Source organism: Heloderma suspectum, chromosome 5, assembly GCF_057233095.1.
Source record: "Heloderma suspectum isolate Gila_16-S chromosome 5, 16-S_ref, whole genome shotgun sequence".
Lineage (NCBI taxonomy): Eukaryota > Metazoa > Chordata > Lepidosauria > Squamata > Helodermatidae > Heloderma > Heloderma suspectum.
This window is the reverse complement of record NC_139462.1, coordinates 97669846-97688070: the sequence shown is the minus strand read 5'-3', so window position 1 is coordinate 97688070 and position 18225 is coordinate 97669846. Positions and strand designations below refer to the sequence as shown.

At 40.7% G+C, this 18225-nt stretch overlaps 1 protein-coding gene across 10 annotated transcripts in view; it reads right to left on the bottom strand.

Moving 5' to 3' along the window:
• The window catches only part of TEC (tec protein tyrosine kinase), a 103378-nt gene that overhangs the window by 19788 nt on the left and 65365 nt on the right, over window positions 1-18225 (bottom strand). For 8 of the 10 annotated variants that reach the window (XM_084856830.1, XM_084856822.1, XM_084856826.1 and 5 more), the window contains 10 exons: window positions 18104-18158; window positions 17868-17947; window positions 16601-16734; window positions 15996-16070; window positions 11761-11932; window positions 9991-10207; window positions 8559-8623; window positions 7243-7361; window positions 6283-6440; window positions 3484-4933 (listed from right to left, as the gene is read on the bottom strand). In XM_084856830.1, coding sequence (XP_084712956.1) covers window positions 4859-4933; window positions 6283-6440; window positions 7243-7361; window positions 8559-8623; window positions 9991-10207; window positions 11761-11932; window positions 15996-16070; window positions 16601-16734; window positions 17868-17947; window positions 18104-18158 — 1150 coding nt within the window. In that variant the 3' untranslated portion in view covers window positions 3484-4858. Of the gene's footprint in view, window positions 1-3483; window positions 4934-6282; window positions 6441-7242; window positions 7362-8558; window positions 8624-9990; window positions 10208-11760; window positions 11933-15995; window positions 16071-16600; window positions 16735-17867; window positions 17948-18103; window positions 18159-18225 lie in introns of those variants that run through there. The other 2 variants (XM_084856828.1, XM_084856823.1) reach the window with 1 other exon arrangement.

The following is an 18225-nucleotide window of genomic DNA, read 5'->3' as shown; positions in this document are numbered from 1 at the left end:
GAACTCCACCGATAATTGTGGTGCTGTTTGGAGGACTGCTACTTCTGCTAAAGAACTGAATTATATACGTAATATATTTTCATAAATAGCACTTCATGGTTTTACTATATCAAAAATGTGCTTTTATAGGTAGTTTGGTGAAGGTATTTGTGTGTGGAAAATCATGACCTTCCCAAAGTCTGTCACTTTAGCATAGTTGTAGTTTCATTTCACTCCAGCTATCAAGTGTCCAGAAGGAAAAAAACTAGTTTCACATTCTAGCAAAGAACTGTGTATTCATAAAAAATGTGTCTTTCCTATGCCAGGTAGCACTGAATGACGTTGTTAATGTGTTGGATCCAAACTAAGTCATACTTAGAGTAGACACATTAAAATCAGTGGGACTTTAGTTAATCATGATTAACTTGTCCCATTGATTTCATCGGGTCTCCTCTAAGCATGGCTTTTAGACTGGATTCAATCCTATATGTATATTTATACTAGCTTCTTGAAAGTATATCTCGTTTCATATTGATTTTTCTTACCAATTCCTTTCTATGAGCACTACAGCATCCTGGAAAACAGACCTTGTAACTTTAGTGTTTTCAGGAATATAAGTCCTAAGTTTTTCCTGTATGAGAATTTATTCCATCTGGCTTAATGTGTGTTTACAGTTGACCAAAGTGTATTCCAAGGGTTCTAAAAACAGATTTTCTAGAAATATTTCCCCATGACCATCTAAATGGAAAGATGAAAGGGAGATGAAAATTGCAGAAGACTTCAGTCTTTTAAAAGTATTATATAAAAGAATGATGGATATTGGGGCAGAATTTCCAATCATACAGTACATAATTTTTAGGTTGAAAAAAACCCTATCTGGGTACACACCATCATAAATTGGTCTCAAGCCAGTTTTTTTCAAAATCTACCACAACTTTAAAACTATTTATTTGAATTTAAATAATATTTGTGTGTGTTATACATACAGTCAGTTTTAAGAAAGGGATTCCACTAGAATCATTCCCATTGATTATTTGAATCCTGAAATGATAATTTCCTATGAAAGTCCATCAAATGTGTTTAAAATGTACTGAAGATCAATGTACTGTATTTATAAGTCTTTCAGAAAGGAGCCCTTCGACTGCTAAGGATAGATGAATTAGATTAAGAAAACTCTTTTTGAAGTCCCCTATTCAGTTTAACACAGAATTATATTTTAATTCTTTATAACAGTGATTCTCTCACTTTCTCTCAGGGTTTTTTTTATATTTCCTTAGCTACCGTTTTCTTTACTATTTTATAAACTGGCAAGTGACTTAAGTCATCAAATGTGGACATCTCAAACTAGAACCATCAGGCCCTAAAAGCTTTGTCTTAGAATATCACTATATCAGTAAAGACAGGCTTGGGGCTGCTCAATTCCAAAATTGCTTGGGGAATAAAAAAAGAAAATGGATGGCAAGACAAAGTTTTCTGAGCGTATGTGGGTTGGTAGAATACTAAAGGAACGTTTGCATTATAGAAACGAAACAAGCACAGGCTTAGAGCAAATAGTTGCCTCAGAGCAAACTCTGACCAAGTAGCTATGTTCATTTTATTTGGGGGATTAGTCTATCAGGTATTGTTTGTACCACTCCACTGAAATAACTTGTGTACATTTCTGTGGAGTTACCTAAACAGAAGTTTCTGAAGGATTCATTAGCTATGTATCTTGCTACATAGCTACAAGATACGTATCTTGTATCTTCAGCCCAATTCTCTTTGGCTGAAATCTGGCACACAATGAACTTGAGTCTGATTCCTTTTTAACGGGGCATAAATAGCTAACTATATGGGCGTTGTAGAGAGGGATTGTTTCATGCTGGGTACATACACGGAATTGTCTAGGTTCTGAGACATTCCTTATGACATGAGGCATGTACTAGGGCCCAGAAACCTCCAAGCCAAGTACTTGATCCAGAATGTAAAGGTTTTTTCTGGATTGATTCCTGATCTGTATTTGGCCACCTTTTGAAGCATGCATGGTTTATAGTTTGGGCTCTTTTGGTGGGTTTTCTTTTGAGAGAAACAAGCAATTTGTTAGTGATAAGTAAACATGGCTCACCCCCAATATGTATGCATATTACACACATTGCTTGACAAAGTACTATAATTACAGGTTTTCTATGCATGTTAAGTGTGGCACTTGTTCAGGATAGAACCTTGATTTTCTACTTGCAGCATAGTTGATAACACTGACATCTACTATGAAATGAGCAAACATAGTCCATACTTACCAGAGAAGCATAATTGTGTGCACAGGAAAATCTTTAGTGTCATTTAGGACAGAAATAATTTTATGGGTTTGTCTACAAACATTTTGACTCAACACATTTAAATATTTTTTTTAAATGTTAACTTTCAGATGGAAAGATTTTTTGAAGGTTGACATTTTAATATGGTCAAAAGGAATAAAGTATATATTGTCAAAATGTATGTATGTGTGTTCCCATTTTTTTTAATTTAAAAAAGGTACAAGTAGTGTTTCTGGGAATTGGGGTAGTTCTCATCTGATGGTGTAGGTCAGCCTTCCCCAATTTGGGTTCCTACAGAGGTTTTCTACTACAACACCCATAATCCCTGACCATTGATCATGTTGGCTGGGGCTTGATGCAGGTTGCAGTCCAAAACATTGTGAGGGACCATATTGGGGAGGGTTGGTAGAGCTGGAACAGCCTGGGAACTAGTTTTGGGGACTGTATGTTGGGGTCTCTTCACATAAGCTTGGCATAGCATTTGTTTTGAATAAAATGAGAGAAAAAGATGGGTTGCCCACTCCTGTTCTAAATGAACCTCCTTGGATTTTTTAGATATTCTGGGGAGGACTTATCTTGACAACCTACTTTGTGAGAGGTTGTAACACGTACAGTGAGGTACACGGAGCAGGGGCTTCTTTATAGTGGTGCTACTCTTATGGACAAGGGCTATGAGTGCATGATGTGGTAGTGGGTATAGCATTCAGCTTCCTGAGAATCTCTTATTTTAAGAACTGTTTTCTAGCCCTTATGGGCTGTGAAAATACACTTGAAAATGTGTGGGAAATGCTTACTGAGATCTCAGAAGCCAGAGAAGTAGCTGAATAAAACTTGGGAGTGTGGCTTCCTTTCCTTGTCCCTCCCATAACTAGAACAAAATTTAGTGGCAGAACTGCAAAACACAAATTATTCAAATGGGTAATATTCAACTTTGTAGAAATCCCATTTTCATCCTTGTGCAAATGTCAAATGCAATACTTTGATTCCACTTGTGCAAGACATTCCAACTTCGTTAAATGTTTGCACTACACCAACTCTTGAAATGCTGTAATGTTAAAAAGCTATGGTGGGCTGCGGCGACCGTGTGACCCTGGTCAGTGTGTAGCATGAGAGATGGGAGCAGCAAAATGTATTGAGGCAATTGTAATAAAGAGCGCTAAGGTTTAGTTCTGCCACAGATACTCACATGAAAATCAGGGGCACAGCTTTTATCAGGATTTTAAACATGTATATTTATTAGACTCATTTTGCTATACAGTATTTATTTAAAATTCCTATACCATGCCCTTGCTCCAAAAAAGGACAGCAGCTTACAATATTAACTGCCAATTAAATAAAATCCTAATATTTCATTATTAGGGCTGTGAAGCACATTTTATTGGCTGAAGAGTTAGAACAAACAACTGACCAAGAACATTGATTTATAGTCAAATTTGGAGTATGCTTGTTCTCCTTCTGCTACAGGTGCAATATATCAATGTGCAACATACAATAAAGATTCAAAAAGCTGTGCTTTTAAATCTTTCAGGAAACAGTAATTTCCCACTTCATATAAATACATGTGTGCAATGTATATATTTACAGAATGTAGACAGTATTTATAATTATGAATGCTGTGTCAAATCCATCCTGTGCTTGCTTCCATATTAGTCTGTGCTAGGCCATGGGCTCTGTGAGTTACAACAGCTTCCAGTCCACTGTAATTTTATTACATTTTCATCCTACATTTCCCCTCCCCCCACTCCCCCTCCATTCTCCCCACAACCATGTCACATAGGTTAGGCTGAAAGATAGTAATTGGCCCGCAGCAGCAGCACCCCCCCCCCATTAGTTGCATGGATAGGCAGGGATTTGAACCCAGGAACTCTGCTTTTGCACTACATACACCTAGCGGTACAGTACACCAACTAGCAGGGTTGATATGACTGGCTTTAGGTTTGGCATTCTCCAGTTACAAATTATCTGGGAAGACTTTGTGATAGAAGGTAAAAAGCACAATCCTTAACGTGAGATGGAGCAGCTCTGAGCGAGTGATGGATAGGTTACAATCTGCAGTGCCCACTATTAAAGGAAGCAAAAAAGACAGAACTCTTTTAAGTTCATGAGCTAGCAGCAATATTTATAGCTGTGACCAGCCATTGTGAGACATGGAATTTTCTGTAAGGCCCCGAAAGCACTGCTGTGACAGTATCTGGCCATGATTCAAGACAGTCACTAAACATCACTCTTCAGCGTGTTTGACTGGAAACCACCACTGACTGATAGAAGAGACTTGTGTATAATTCAGTCCCTACTCTGCAATTATGGGTGATTTCATCTTGTCTCTTCCTACTGTTACATGCAGCTTTTTCAACTAGGCAGTCCTCAGCAGTGTCCACTTCAGACAGTGTGGCTTAAATGACTGAGCAAACTATGGGTCCCTCAGTAAAACTCCTCCTTTTAAAGACAGAGAAATATGCACTGCTTCCTTGTCTTTGTGTGGTCCTTTTAAGCAGCATACAGGAACATGCCTTTAATAAGAGTACAGCAGCATCTTTGAAATGCTGTCTCTTTACTGTGAACTTCTGTGCTTCTGTCATACCTTCTCAGGAGGAAGCATCCTCTGCTATAGCATCAATCATCTGCAGCAGATCCTGAAATGTTGGACGACCTTCTGGTTTCTAGAAATTAACAGTGTGTGTTAAATGTCAATTTTTTTGATAATGTAATAACGTATCAGGTAAAAACTAATAGATGTAGTAGGTAGAGGATTTTTTCCCTAATTAACCTGGTGTGCTCAGACAAATCATAAATAATTGGAAGAAACCACTGAAAACAAGAGTTCAATTATTCCCATTTTTATAAAGTTGAAGACCTTCATATAACTCAAGAGTTATAGAGGGAAACTAACTGGGCAAAGAGTGGAAAAGATGGTTTGAGAATAGTGCAAGGCAAATAATTTCTCATTCATTATTGCTATTACAAAATCAAGTGGCCCATTCACTACTGAAGGGAAATTGTGCACAGACAAGTATCAGAACGAATTTATTGACTATAATAGAAGAAGGTTCATTGTGGTAGTGAATAACATGCATGAACCTGATGTAAGTGGTTCTACTTAATTCCTTAAGGGAGCAATCCTATGCAGATAGACAGCTACCTCCGAACTTGGAGGTGACCACCTATCCAATGCATGGCAGGAGAAGTGCAGAGGGGATCGTCTCCTCCGCACTCCAGCCGTCCTGCATTTGTGTCTAGATAGCCAATTTCTGCCGTCTAGCCACTGGACATGAGAGTGTGGGATGGGGAGGCTGGATGACACATAGGAAGTGTCGTGCCGGCACTTACACACTCCCCACCTCACCTTGCCCCTGGGAATGCCCCTTTTGCCCTGCTCCATGCTGCTCTTACGAGTGCAGAGAGCAGGGATGATCCATGCCGCCTATGGGGGGGGGGGGTCAAGAAGGCAGTTCCCCACACGAGCTCCAAGGTTGGTTCCCAGAAATGGACCTAGCTGCTGTCTAGTGGCCACAGGATTGCGCCCTAAAGCTTTTTTGCAGACAGAACTGATAGATAAGTAGTTCAGTCAACTCTTCGCACTACAGGTTCACTAAAAATGTCTATTGCTCTCCACTCCCATTTCTTACCCATGGTTCCATCAAGTGGGGATTGGTCATTCTTACCATTCAGGAACCATCCAACTTCCACTCTTGAATCTGAACTAGATTTCTCATTTTAGATTAAATGCTTTCTATTTTAGCCCATAAAGCATGCTTGTTCATTTCCCTGTCTACCTTGCTTCATGCTTGCTTGCTTTCATTACTTTTGTGCCTCAAATGTTCTCTGATATTCTTAATTGTGAAGAAAAATGTATATTAAGGAATCCCTACTGAGGATGCGACACTTTGGCAACACACACACACACACACACACACACACACATTAGTTTGCAGTGTCAACTAGCTGCCATAGCTAAATTGAACTTCAGGGATCACATGGAGATGTACAACAGAAGTATGAAGTAGCGTACCTCATGCCAGCACATCATTATCACATCATAAACATTCTTAGAAGCTAGCTTTGGCCGAAACAGACGGTGTCCTTGGCTAATCATAGTCACCACTTCATAGTTTGTGTTAGTCTCAAAGGGCATTTTGCCCTCAGTAAACACTTCCCACATGAGAACACCTGAAAAATTAAGAGACACAAATAGGCTGTTAGACTGATGACCACAGAGATGGCTAATTGGAACATACAAGATTTATATTCCGAAATGGAAAATAGGTTAATAGAAAATGAATCATAATAAACTACTCATTGTCCCCAATACCTGCTGGGTCCTATATCTTCTAAGATCTTCTAAAAGCAATGAGAACCCATAAGAAGTAAAACTAGCGAGACTGAAAAGAAAAGGTAACCACAGAAGAATAAATATTAACTTCTCGGGAGGACTGAGGGCCTATTCATAAAACTGTATTTCACAATGCCTTGTTATATGAAACCAGTATCACAGGATCAACTAACACGAACAGGGCATTCCCCCCCCCCCCATGTTAATACAGCACTTGCTACAAGGCAAGCTTGATCAAATGATCAACACTATCACTCAAACAATTAAGAAAATGTAAATTCAGCTAATTGGAATATGTCAGAAACATGGTCAGCACAGTATATTAGAATAAAGTACTCCTTGAGTTTAAAAATAGAAATGTCAACATCTGAAACTCCTGAATTTTGAGCTTTAAGTCCCACTTTCATGATGATAAGCTGATGTTTGGAGACCATGAAATCTGGATTTCATCCAAGGTTCCTTGCTTAATTCAAAGCCACTGATCATGTTTTAATTCATATTCAGAAATTCTGAATTTGTTTAAACATATCTTACATCATTAGTATTTCAGCTGACCGTTTGAAGAGACTGATATTTAGGTATCAGAGATTGGGGGGGGGGATTTAAAACAAACCTAAAAAAACCCCAACACCACCTTACCAAAAGACCAGACGTCTGACTTGCTGCTGAATCGGCTATAATTAAAAACCTCTGGGGGGCACCACTTCACAGGAAACTTAGCACCTGAAGAGCTTGTGTACTGATCATCAAGTACATACCTAAAAAGGAAAACACTGATCAGCTCTCTTCAGTCTGATATCATCTCTAGAAACCCATGGATATATTCGGTGTAGGTCAACATTTCTCCAACTGTGGCCCAAGACCCACCAGTGGGTCTCAGCCACTTTCAGGTGGGCCTCTGTGCTGCAGACTGCTCACGGCCTCTTTGCTTGGCCATCCTGTGACATAGCTATGGCACGCTATACACACTGCACAGGCAGGTATAACAGCAAGAGTCAGTTAGAAAGTGCAGCTAATATTTTTAATAATATATTTTTTCAAAACTAGGAATGAAGAGGAAGGAGATAAGAGTGGGATGCTGTTATAGCAGGAAATATATATTCAAGCAGCAAGATGGAGGGATGAAAGAAACTGGAAGATGGGGATAATGTATAAGTGAAGTGTGGAAGGAGAAGGGGGGAAGAAATGAAATGAGATGAGCAAAAATACTTTGAGGGATGAGGAAAACAATATAAAATAAAAGGTCTTTTCTACTTAGAGCCTCTGGATCAGCAAATTCTGCCTGAAATGGGGATGCTGAGTAATGATGCCTCCAGAGCCAATGTCTGTACTTCACTTGAGGAAAGCTGAATTATGGTATTCCCTACGGCAAGGATTGCTCTGGCAAAGAATTTAGCCATTTCCAAGGCAAACAGATATCAGTATAAAGTGATATCAGTAATTGTCAGCTGATTATACCAAACTCCATCTGCCACTGGCTCTGACTGTGCAGTACCATTTTGTGACTGGTGGGTTTCGGTCATTTTCAGCTCTCTTAAGCGGGCCCTGGGAGTAGACATTTAGAGAACTCCTGGTTTGGGTGGTCACGTCACCACCTAGTGGCTACTTTTAAGTTTCACAAACATCACTTTGAAGTATTAAGTAGGGAACTATTATTTAGATTGGACCTTGTGACCCACGGATGTGACTGTGGCCCAGCAGACACATACTAAGGTCTACCAGGAGCTTAACAACCTCAACCTCCTGCTGTTGGGGGGTTATCAAGTCCCTTATGGGCCTCTATCTAAAGCTGATGGGCTGCACTGGTTTGGTGGACCTCATGTTGTTCAGGACTGATTTAGATATCACTATAAATTACAGCAGGAGCTACATGTTAAGCTTCAAATATCTCAATGCAAGATAATCAATCCCACCCAAAATCCACTGAGAAAAAAGGCTATAAAGCTAGTCAATACCTTGTCATGCCAAAGTCGGATACTTTCACCACCCCTGACTCATTCACTAAGCAGTTTCTAGCAGCCTGCAAGAGAAATTGTCATATGGTTAATGGTGAGAATGCATTCAGATATGAATGTGCTCAGCTGAAATTCTGACAACTGCACACGCGCAGAGGCCACCCCAAACTCAGTGTAAATCACGTGGCAGCCTATGAGTCTTGTGGCAACTAATAAATTTAGGTTGCAAAGCTACGCACGCTTTCCTGGGAGCAAGCCCACTGAATGCAATGGGACTTACTTCTGAGTTGATATGCACAGAATTGCACTGTTACTGTGGCATAAACTTTCACTGGCCCACTTCAGATGCATGAAGAGGTCACCTAAGTGGGCAGGTATAGAGAGGTATAGAGAGAAGGAAAAGAAGAGTTTTTGAGTGTTTTTGCTCAGGTCCTGTTAATTTTCAACAGGGTTTGTGCAAGAGAACACTAAAATGACTTGGGCTGGCCCTGCACCTGTGTTTCATTTTTTGAAATTTTTATATGGACAAGGTTTTTATTGAGCTTAGCAAGAGTTTTCAGAAAGGAAGAGATTTTAGGGTTTAATCTGTTGTTGTAAAATCCCATGAGTGATAAATTGAACAATGTTTTGTTTCTTTTCTTCTTGCATTTCCATTTACTATATATTCATAAGCCAGTCCACATACCAGTTCAACTAAAGTGGTTTGAATAAAATACTTACGTCCAGTGAATATCACACATTCATACCTGAGGTAGCTGAAAAGCTTCCATATAGTGGGTGACTTCAGTGCCTCATTTTCCCATTAACCCCCCCCCAATTTCCATATTGGAGAATAAGGAATAGAAAAAGTTAAGTATCTTTTCCCTGAATTACCTGTTAAGTCACAGAATGTACTCTGTGTTAAATTTATTAGTTAAATTTGTATCCTGCCCTTTATCAAAAGATCTAGAAGTATTGTTTTAACTGTAACTACTCAAGTATCACACATGAGTAGGGGCTTGAGGCTTCCAATATAGGACACATTTTTAATGGAGAATACAAATTGTATCTAATGGAGAATACAAATAATATCAGATTTATCAGGAACTCTTAAATTGTTGAAGACTATATCCTGTTGCATGTGTAAATAGGACGGTTGGAGTGGACATGGGGGGTGACCAGATGCAAAGGAGGCCAAGGCTTTAATAGCTGTGCAAAAGTGCAAATTTTGGCAAGTGCAACTTGTCATTGCAGCATAATAAAACACCTACTTAAATTCCTCCTTCTGTGCAAATCTTAAAAGGTACAAGAATCCTGTCTTTCTTTGCCTCTGGTCACCCTAGTTGGGTAAAAGCAAATTATAAACAATAAAAAGAGGTGTTTAAACACCAGTTCTTTAACCCTTTTGATTTATACATGAATCAAAATATAGTTTCTTCATTAAGATATTTACCAGATCTCTATGAATAAAGCTATTGCTCTCTAGGTATTCCATTCCTTCACATACATCCTGGCACATTGTCAGCAGGTTGTCTTTAGTGAAGTGTCCGCGTCTTTGTCTAAGGTAATTCAGAAGGCAGCCATGCTCCATGAATTCTGTCACTATGTAAATAGGTCTCTGCTGAGTACAAACACCATATAGCTGGACTAATTTTGGATGGGTCAGCTTCCTGAAAGGAATCAAAATACATATACTGCTGAAATTTCAGAAATTCTTAAGGTATAATCTTCTGCATGGGCTTATCTAACTGTTTAGAAAATATTTAATATACATGTAAGGAACCTAAAAAGTGCTGTATAGAATTTTTAAAGTAATTAAGCAAGATGTTTTAAAGATTATGGGTTGCACGGTCATTATTTTATATAATATACATAAACAAAATTTAAAAATACAATCAAAACTTTGAAAGAACTAAAACTACAGAAGCCAGACCAGAATAAAAATGTCCAGCCCAAATAATGCCTTAATGATTAAAAGTGCTCTCAAGTAAAAATGTCTTTACTTGGTGGCGGATGGAGCTAAGCAAGGAGGGCTGGAAGCAGGTTCTACAAAGCAAGCACCATCACGCAAAAGGTCCTACATGGCACAGCTGAGCTAACCTTTATAAACAAACGGAAACAGAAAGAGCAAAGCTGCATCTGAAGACCTTAGGGAGAAGTTTATTTATTTATTTATAATAAATAAACAAATAAATGAATAAATATTTAGTTATGACTGACTGTTCAAAGTTGTTTTTAGTTATATGTTGTTCATGTATATTGTCTGTATGCTTTTATGTAAATGGCTTTTAAACTTTTTATATTGTATTTTAATATTTTAACTTCTGTAAACTGCCCAGAGAGCTTCAGCTAAGGGGCAGTATAGAAATGTGATGTAATAAATAAACAAAGAAAGAAGGATAGATACATTGGGGCACAATCTTTTTGGTTTCAAGGGCCAGATCAATTTTCTGCTGGGGTGCCGGGGTGCTGTACATGTGAACGCATGTGAACCTATGTGCACACACACATGCACATTCACATACAACTCACACACACACCACTCACTCACACTGTGCTTGTCTTCTATTTTGTTGTTGTTCAGTCGTTAAGTCGTGTCCGACTCTTCATGGTCCCATGGACCATAGCATGCCAGGCCTTCCTGTTCTCCGCTCTCTCCCAGAGTGTGCTCAGGTTCATATTCATTGCTTGTCTTCTATACATTCTAATATTTAAAAACCTTCCATTTAAGATAGGAGTGGGCAACTTGTGCTGCATTCTCTTGGGGGTAATCTGTCAGGGACTGGGGTCCTCCTATAACCCCACTCATACACACACTGCCCCCCTCACTCAAACATACACCTACCTACTCACTCACAGCTTTAACGCTTTCCTTCCCTCCACCACAAAAATATTTAAAAAAAAACGCTCCAGAAGCAGGCTGTATGGTTCCTAGCATAGAATCCTCGTTTCCAGAGTGTTCCTGGACAATCCTAGGAAGCAGGCAGGAAACCTCAAGCACTGTATCCTTGGATGCTCTAGGAAATAGGTTTCTGTGGTAGGAACCATAGAGCCCGTTGCTAGAGCATTCCCCCCCCCCTTTTTTTTTTTTGGTAGCAGCAGATGCTGGGGATCTAGAGAGTCCACCAAAGTGGCTTGGGGAGCTGCCTGCAGCTCCCCATACTTTTTGCATCCCTAGCTTAGGTCTTTAGAAGTAATAAGCAGCACCTCTACAGTTACTTACATCATCACTTTAGCTTCTTCTATAAAGTCTTCTTCATACATTGCACCTTCTCGAATGGCTTTGATGGCTACTTTATATTGTGCTCTCCATTTGCCAAGACGCACCACTCCGAACAGACCACTGCCCAATTCTCTCATAAAAGTGAGCTCTGCAGGATTGATTTCCCATTTCTCTATAAAGAAGGAAAAATAAAACAAAGACTTTCAGATAACTCAGGATGCCCTAGACCCACAAGATAAAACTGAGAGGAAGACAATGCTTATGACCCCCATTCTTTTGCCAAGGGAGTCCCACCAGCACCAGTCTCCATCCCTTCCCACTACCAATGTATTTTGGCACCGGTGTGAGGATTCCCACTTCTCATTCTCACAGCCTTCCTGCAAAATGGATTTTTGGCAAGATCCAGCCCACCCTAGAGAAATGGCTCCTTTATCTCTCAGTGGAGACTAATCCATAGAGGCTAGAACCTCAAGTATCCCCACCACCACTCACTCACTCTGTTTTCAGTTTAAATATCCTCTCTGGGGTTTTTTATATCTTAGCTCCCAATCTTCAAATATTTCTGATATAGATAATTCTTGTATATGTTTTATAAACAAACAAATGTAGATTGGAAAGCCAATCCCCCATCATCAAGTAACAGCTCTCATATCTCTCCACTCCAACAGATGCCAGCCAGCCTTTGCTTAAAAACCTACAAGCAATGCATTCCTGTGTTTCTGCAGGCAGTTTGTTCCATTGCTTAATTGCTCCAGGAAGTTTTATCTCCTAGTCTCAAATGTACCATTCTTGGCTAAGGTGACTGAGATGGTGGCAACTACAGATGTATGTGGATGAAACTGATTATTTGAACCCATTTCAATCAGGCAAATTTCAACTGGGATATGGCACTGAGACTTCTTTGGTCACCTTGCTGGTTGACCCATGCCAGAACTTGGAATGGGGGGAATGTGACTCTATTGGTTCTCTTGGACCTCTTAGTGGCTTTCACTATAATTGATCATGGTATCCTTCTAGGCCACCTGGCGGGGCGGGGCCTTGGGGGTGCTGTTTTGCAGTGTCTCTGATCCTTTGTGTTGGGCCATGTCCAGAAGTCGGTGCTAGGAGATTACTATTCGACTCCATGGGCATTGGCCTGTGTTGTCCCACAGGGCTCTATATTGTCCCCATGCTGTTTAATATTTACATGAAACTGCTGGGAGAGGTCATTCGAAGCTTTGGAGTAAGGTGCCATCAATATTCTGATGACACTCAGTTCTATTCCTCTTTTGTCAACTAACACCAAGGAAGCAGCTGGAACCTTTGAACATTGCCTGGATCCAGTAAAGTGCTGATGAAGGTGAACAAACCGAGGTTAAATCTAGATGGGACAGAGGTGTTGCCAGTCAGCAGAAAGCTTGACTCAGGGATTCAACCTGTTCTCAAGGGGATTATGCTCCCCCTGAAGGATCAGGTCCACCGCTTGGGAGTGCTCCTTCACCTTATGCTATCCATGGATCTTCACATGGCAGTGGTAGCAAGGAGTGCATTTGCACAATTATGCTTGGTGTGCCAACTGTGACTCTTCTTGAGTTGGCCTGACTTGGCAACAGTTTGCCATGCCTTGTTTACATCACACTTAAACTATTGCAATACATTCTATGTGGAGTGTAGAGTGTCCAGGCTTCAATTGGTGCAAAATGAGGGAGCTATGCTGCTCACTAGTGTATTAGGGCCATGAATTCTTAAAGTGATGGGAGTACCAGACCACCTTACCTGTCTCCTGAGAAACCTGTACCAGGGTCAAGAAGCAACAGTAAGAACCAGACATGGAACAACCGAGTGGTTCAAAATTGGGAAAGGAGTACGACAAGGCTGCATATTGTCACCCTGCTTATTTAACTTATATGCAGAGTACATCATGAGAAACGCTGGGTTGGATGAATCACAGGTCGGAATTAAGATTGCTGGGAGAATTATCAACAACCTCCGATATGCAGACGATACCACCCTAATGGCAGAAAGCGAAGTGGATCTAAAGAGCCTCTTGTTGAGGGTGAAAGAGGAGAGTGCAAAAGCTGGTTTGAAACTCAACATTAAAAAAACGAAGATCATGGCATCTGGCCCCATCACTTCCTGGCATATAGAAGGGGAAGAAATGGAAGCAGTGACAGATTTTACTTTCTTGGGCTCCAAGATCACCGCAGACGGTGACTGTAGCCATGAAATTAAAAGACGCTTGCTCCTTGGGAGGAAACCTATGGCCAACCTAGACAGCATAGTAAGAAGCAGAGACATCACCTGGCCAACAAAGGTCCAGCTAATCAAAGCTATGGTTTTGCCAGTAGTAATGTATGGCTGTGAGAGCTGGACTATAAGGAAGGCTGAGCGCCGAAGAATTGATGCTTTCAAACTGTGGTGCTGGAGAAGACTCTTACAAGTCCCCTGGACTGCAAGGAGGTCAAATCAGTCAATCCTAGAGGAAATCAACCCTGAGTGCTCATTGGAAGGACAGATACTGAAGCTGAAGCTCAAATATTTTGGCCACCTAATGCGAAGAGAAAACTCTCTGGAAAAGACCCTGATGCTGGGAAAGACTGAAGGCAAAAGGAGAAGGGGACAACAGAGGATGAGATGGCTAGATAGCATCACCGATGCAATGAATATGAACTTGAGCACACTCCGGGAGAGAGCGCAGGACAGGAAGGCCTGGCGTGCTATGGCCCATGGGGTCACGAAGAGTCGGACACGACTGAACAAATGAACAACAAATCTTGAAAGATCTGTACTGGTTGCTAGTTGCTTTCTGGGCTCAATTCAAGATGTTGGCTTTAATTTTTAAAGCCCTAAACAGCTTACAGGACTGGGCTATTTAAGGGACCACCAGTCTTATTATCTTATTAACAGCCTGGTTATTAAGATCTATAGGAGAGGCTTGTTGGGCACATGTGAAAGGGCGTTCTCTTGTGTCACCCCCAAACTGTGGAATGTGCTCCACCAAGAACTATGAATGGTCCCCCACCCTCTTAGCTTTTAGAAAGGGGGTGAAGATGAATCTTTTAACTTTAGCCTTTTTAGGTATATAGTTTTAGTGGTTTACTGTTTTTTATTGTTTTAAGGCTTTGTTTGAAATGTTGTGCACCACCTTGTCACAGAGAGGAAGGCCAGGATCTCTTCTCGATCATCCCAGAGTGCAGGACATGGAATAATGGGCTCAAGTTACAGGAAGCCAGATTCCAGCTGAACATCAGGAAAAATGTCCTGACTGTTAGAGCAATACGACAATGGAACCAATTCCCTAGGGAGGTGGTGGGCTCTCCCACACTGGAGGCGTTCAAGACGAAGCTGGACAGCCATCTGTTGGGGATGCTCTGACTTGGATTCCTGCATTGAGCAGGGGGTTGGACTCGATGGCCTTGTAGGCCCCTTCCAACCCTACTATTCTATGATTCTATGACACCTTGATGGCTTTTCAGCAAATAAGGTGGTATATAAATAATAATAATAATAAATAATGAATAAATCTTTTTTGTATTTTAAACGTATTGCTTCATATCCCACTGTCATGGGTATGGTGAGCAATTCTCAGTCCAGTATGTGAATTTTTTTTTTTTCAAGTGCCCAGGCCACATTTGGACAGCATTATAAACCATGGTTTACTGTGATGGGAACAAGTCTTGGTCTTGTGCACTCCCCCTCCCCTTTCCTCTTCCATCACAGTAATGAGGAGGAATTAGGGAGCTTTGGTTCCATTTTTGATTGATTCTGTCCTGTTGTGTCATCTGTGGGGGGGGGGGTGTCTCAACAAAATAGCAGCTACAGGAAGCTCCCCATGTAAATCGTGGGAGTTGTGTGTAAGGGAGAAAGGCTTTAACTCTTTGCCCCAGGAGGGAACTATCATTAGTGCTAATTTCTGCCTCCCTCCTGATGCAAACAGCAGCCATGGGAGTGGGTGATCCAGATCAAGACCATGATGGGGGCAAGGGTTAAAGCCCCCCTCCCCCAATACCTCGGCCTATTTAGTGAAGAAAAAACATGTACACAAGGTCCAATCGCATAAATAGGATCACGTCTAGTTTGGTCCTACGTATGCAGGCCTACAGAGTTGAGAAGGCTTTCCAGCAATGCAGATATCAAACTATCCACTACCATGGAGAGAGGGAACAGACATACACTTCCAACATTTTAGTTCTTTGTTGATTTTTCCAGGGTGAGGGAAGTCAATCATGCATTTTTATGTAGAAATGTAAAAGTACCATAACTGAATCCTGCAGTAGTTGGTGAGGGTTTCGTCTTTGGAGTCACTGGGTATCGTAGCCTTGTCACAAGTCCTAAAGTTAATAGAAAAATTATATGGAGAATAGTCCACATCAGAAATTAAGAAGGGTAGTCAAGCTTTTCTACTATTATTAGCACTAACCATAATGTTGCATTACCTTATTGAGCACGGTATTTTAATACTAATTAAATACAATTTGTAAGCACATCCAGAATTTTCTTGACTTTGTTGTCAAGAATGTTGAATATATGAAATTATTAGCTCAGCACCTCAGAAAATTAGGAACAGTCTGGTGTTTAAAAATGTTCAAGAGTACAGAACACATCACACAAAGAGGATACACATCTTAGAACTTCTAGTGTTAGAAAGCAGTCAATGTGGAGGTCAGGGGGGGTGGGGGGGGAACACAGCAAGACACATAAAACTCTTTACTTTCTTGTATAATAATAAAACCACTGAGTACCCAAAGACGTCAATAGGATGGTGGCTACAGGGTCTAAAGGTTTCCTTGTCCTCCTAAGTTGTGAATCTAGCTTGTTAATCAGCAGTCATTCAAGTGATAGGAAACTCAGGCTCATTTACCTGCAGCGTTGTGTTTATGATACTCTATTAACTCTGGAATGGAGTTAAAGAGATGTTTTTCTGCTAGGTAGTACTGCTTTTGCGATGTCATAGTTTCTTTTATATGATAGTGTCTTATTCCAGATAACCCTTCTCTAAAAAACAACAATGTAATAATTAAAATATGACAGAATATTTATTTTCATTTATACCAAACAAAGCTATATATTCTTAGTAACAAAATATTTCATTAAACGTTTTCAGATGGATGGTAACCAATATCAAGTTATTTAGAACTACACTTCACCCTGCAATGGTTATAGAAGTAAACTGCAACAAAACAAATTATGGTCCTTATCTTTGCTTTTCACAAAGATCATGAAAAGCGACATGCTTTGTACAAGGTCCCAGGTTCAATTCCTGGCATCTCCGGGGAGGGCTGGGACATCCCTCTCTGAAACTCTGGAGAGGTGCCGCCATTCACTGTAGGCTGGGGTCAGCAATGTGACACTCATGGGTGCATTAGTACCCCCAGGGCCCACAAGTTCATCCATCAGACCCCCTTGTGCTCCCCCCACTCACCTCCATCACCACTTCTGCTGGCTCAGAGGGTTCTGAAAATCCTATGCCCTGCTGGACTGTTGCCAACAGGGTGGGAGGAAGATAGAGGCAATTTTGCCTCCCATTCCTCCTCCCAAAAAATAAACAACAAAATCAGCTAGACAGGTCTCTGAGCCCGTCTAGCTCACTTACTGGCAGTGGGTGGGGACGGGGGATGGAAAGGCCATAAGATTCTGTGGGTCTTGGCCTCTCCTCTCCCCCTACCTTCCCCACCCACTGGAACGTCCCCTTTTCAACCTATACGAGTTTGTCCAAGGTCACTACTGTGACCTCAGAGAGCAGCTGGCACGATTCTTTCCATGATGGCTGCAAGGGGGAGGGTTCCAAAGTCACATTCCCTCTCTCGTGGTTGTAGGAGTGTCTATGGCCTCACGAGGGGGAATCTGAAATATCCAATGGTCCTTGGGATGTTCTCCAGGGCCCACAAGACTGTGCCCTTACTTTATTTTGACACTAATAATAACACCAATCCCAGGATGTCCCTTTATCTAATTGAGTTGATCCAGTTACCTGTTTGGAAATGGATGGAAGCACTCATGTCACTTTACCACCAAAATCTCTGGGAGAGTAAAGTACAACATTTCTCTTCTAAAAGGCTGGATCTTTGTACGCATACAAGAAATAAATTGGTGTGTGTGTGGAGGGGAGATTGTCATCGGTAACTTACCCTCCAAATTTTGCATAAAGGGATACTGTATATAAACCTGGTTGACTGGAGTCCCTCACCATAAAACCACCTTCTTTATCCTAAAATCCAAGAAAAAAATGAAAGCTTTATACACCAAAATACTTTGCTATGTTCACTATTTTTATTATTCCTGAGGATTATTAAGTATATGAGATTTTAAAAACGCTTTTGCACTGTATTGTACTTTGAAACACTAGAATAATATGAATGATCACCTCATTTCTGAGGAGGATTTCTGCCTTACTCCTGTTTAGATTTTTACAGTACCACCTAAAGAGAGAGAGAAATTAAAGCTGTAATTAGGCTATGGTTCTTGGATGCTACATCTCTAGTGTGC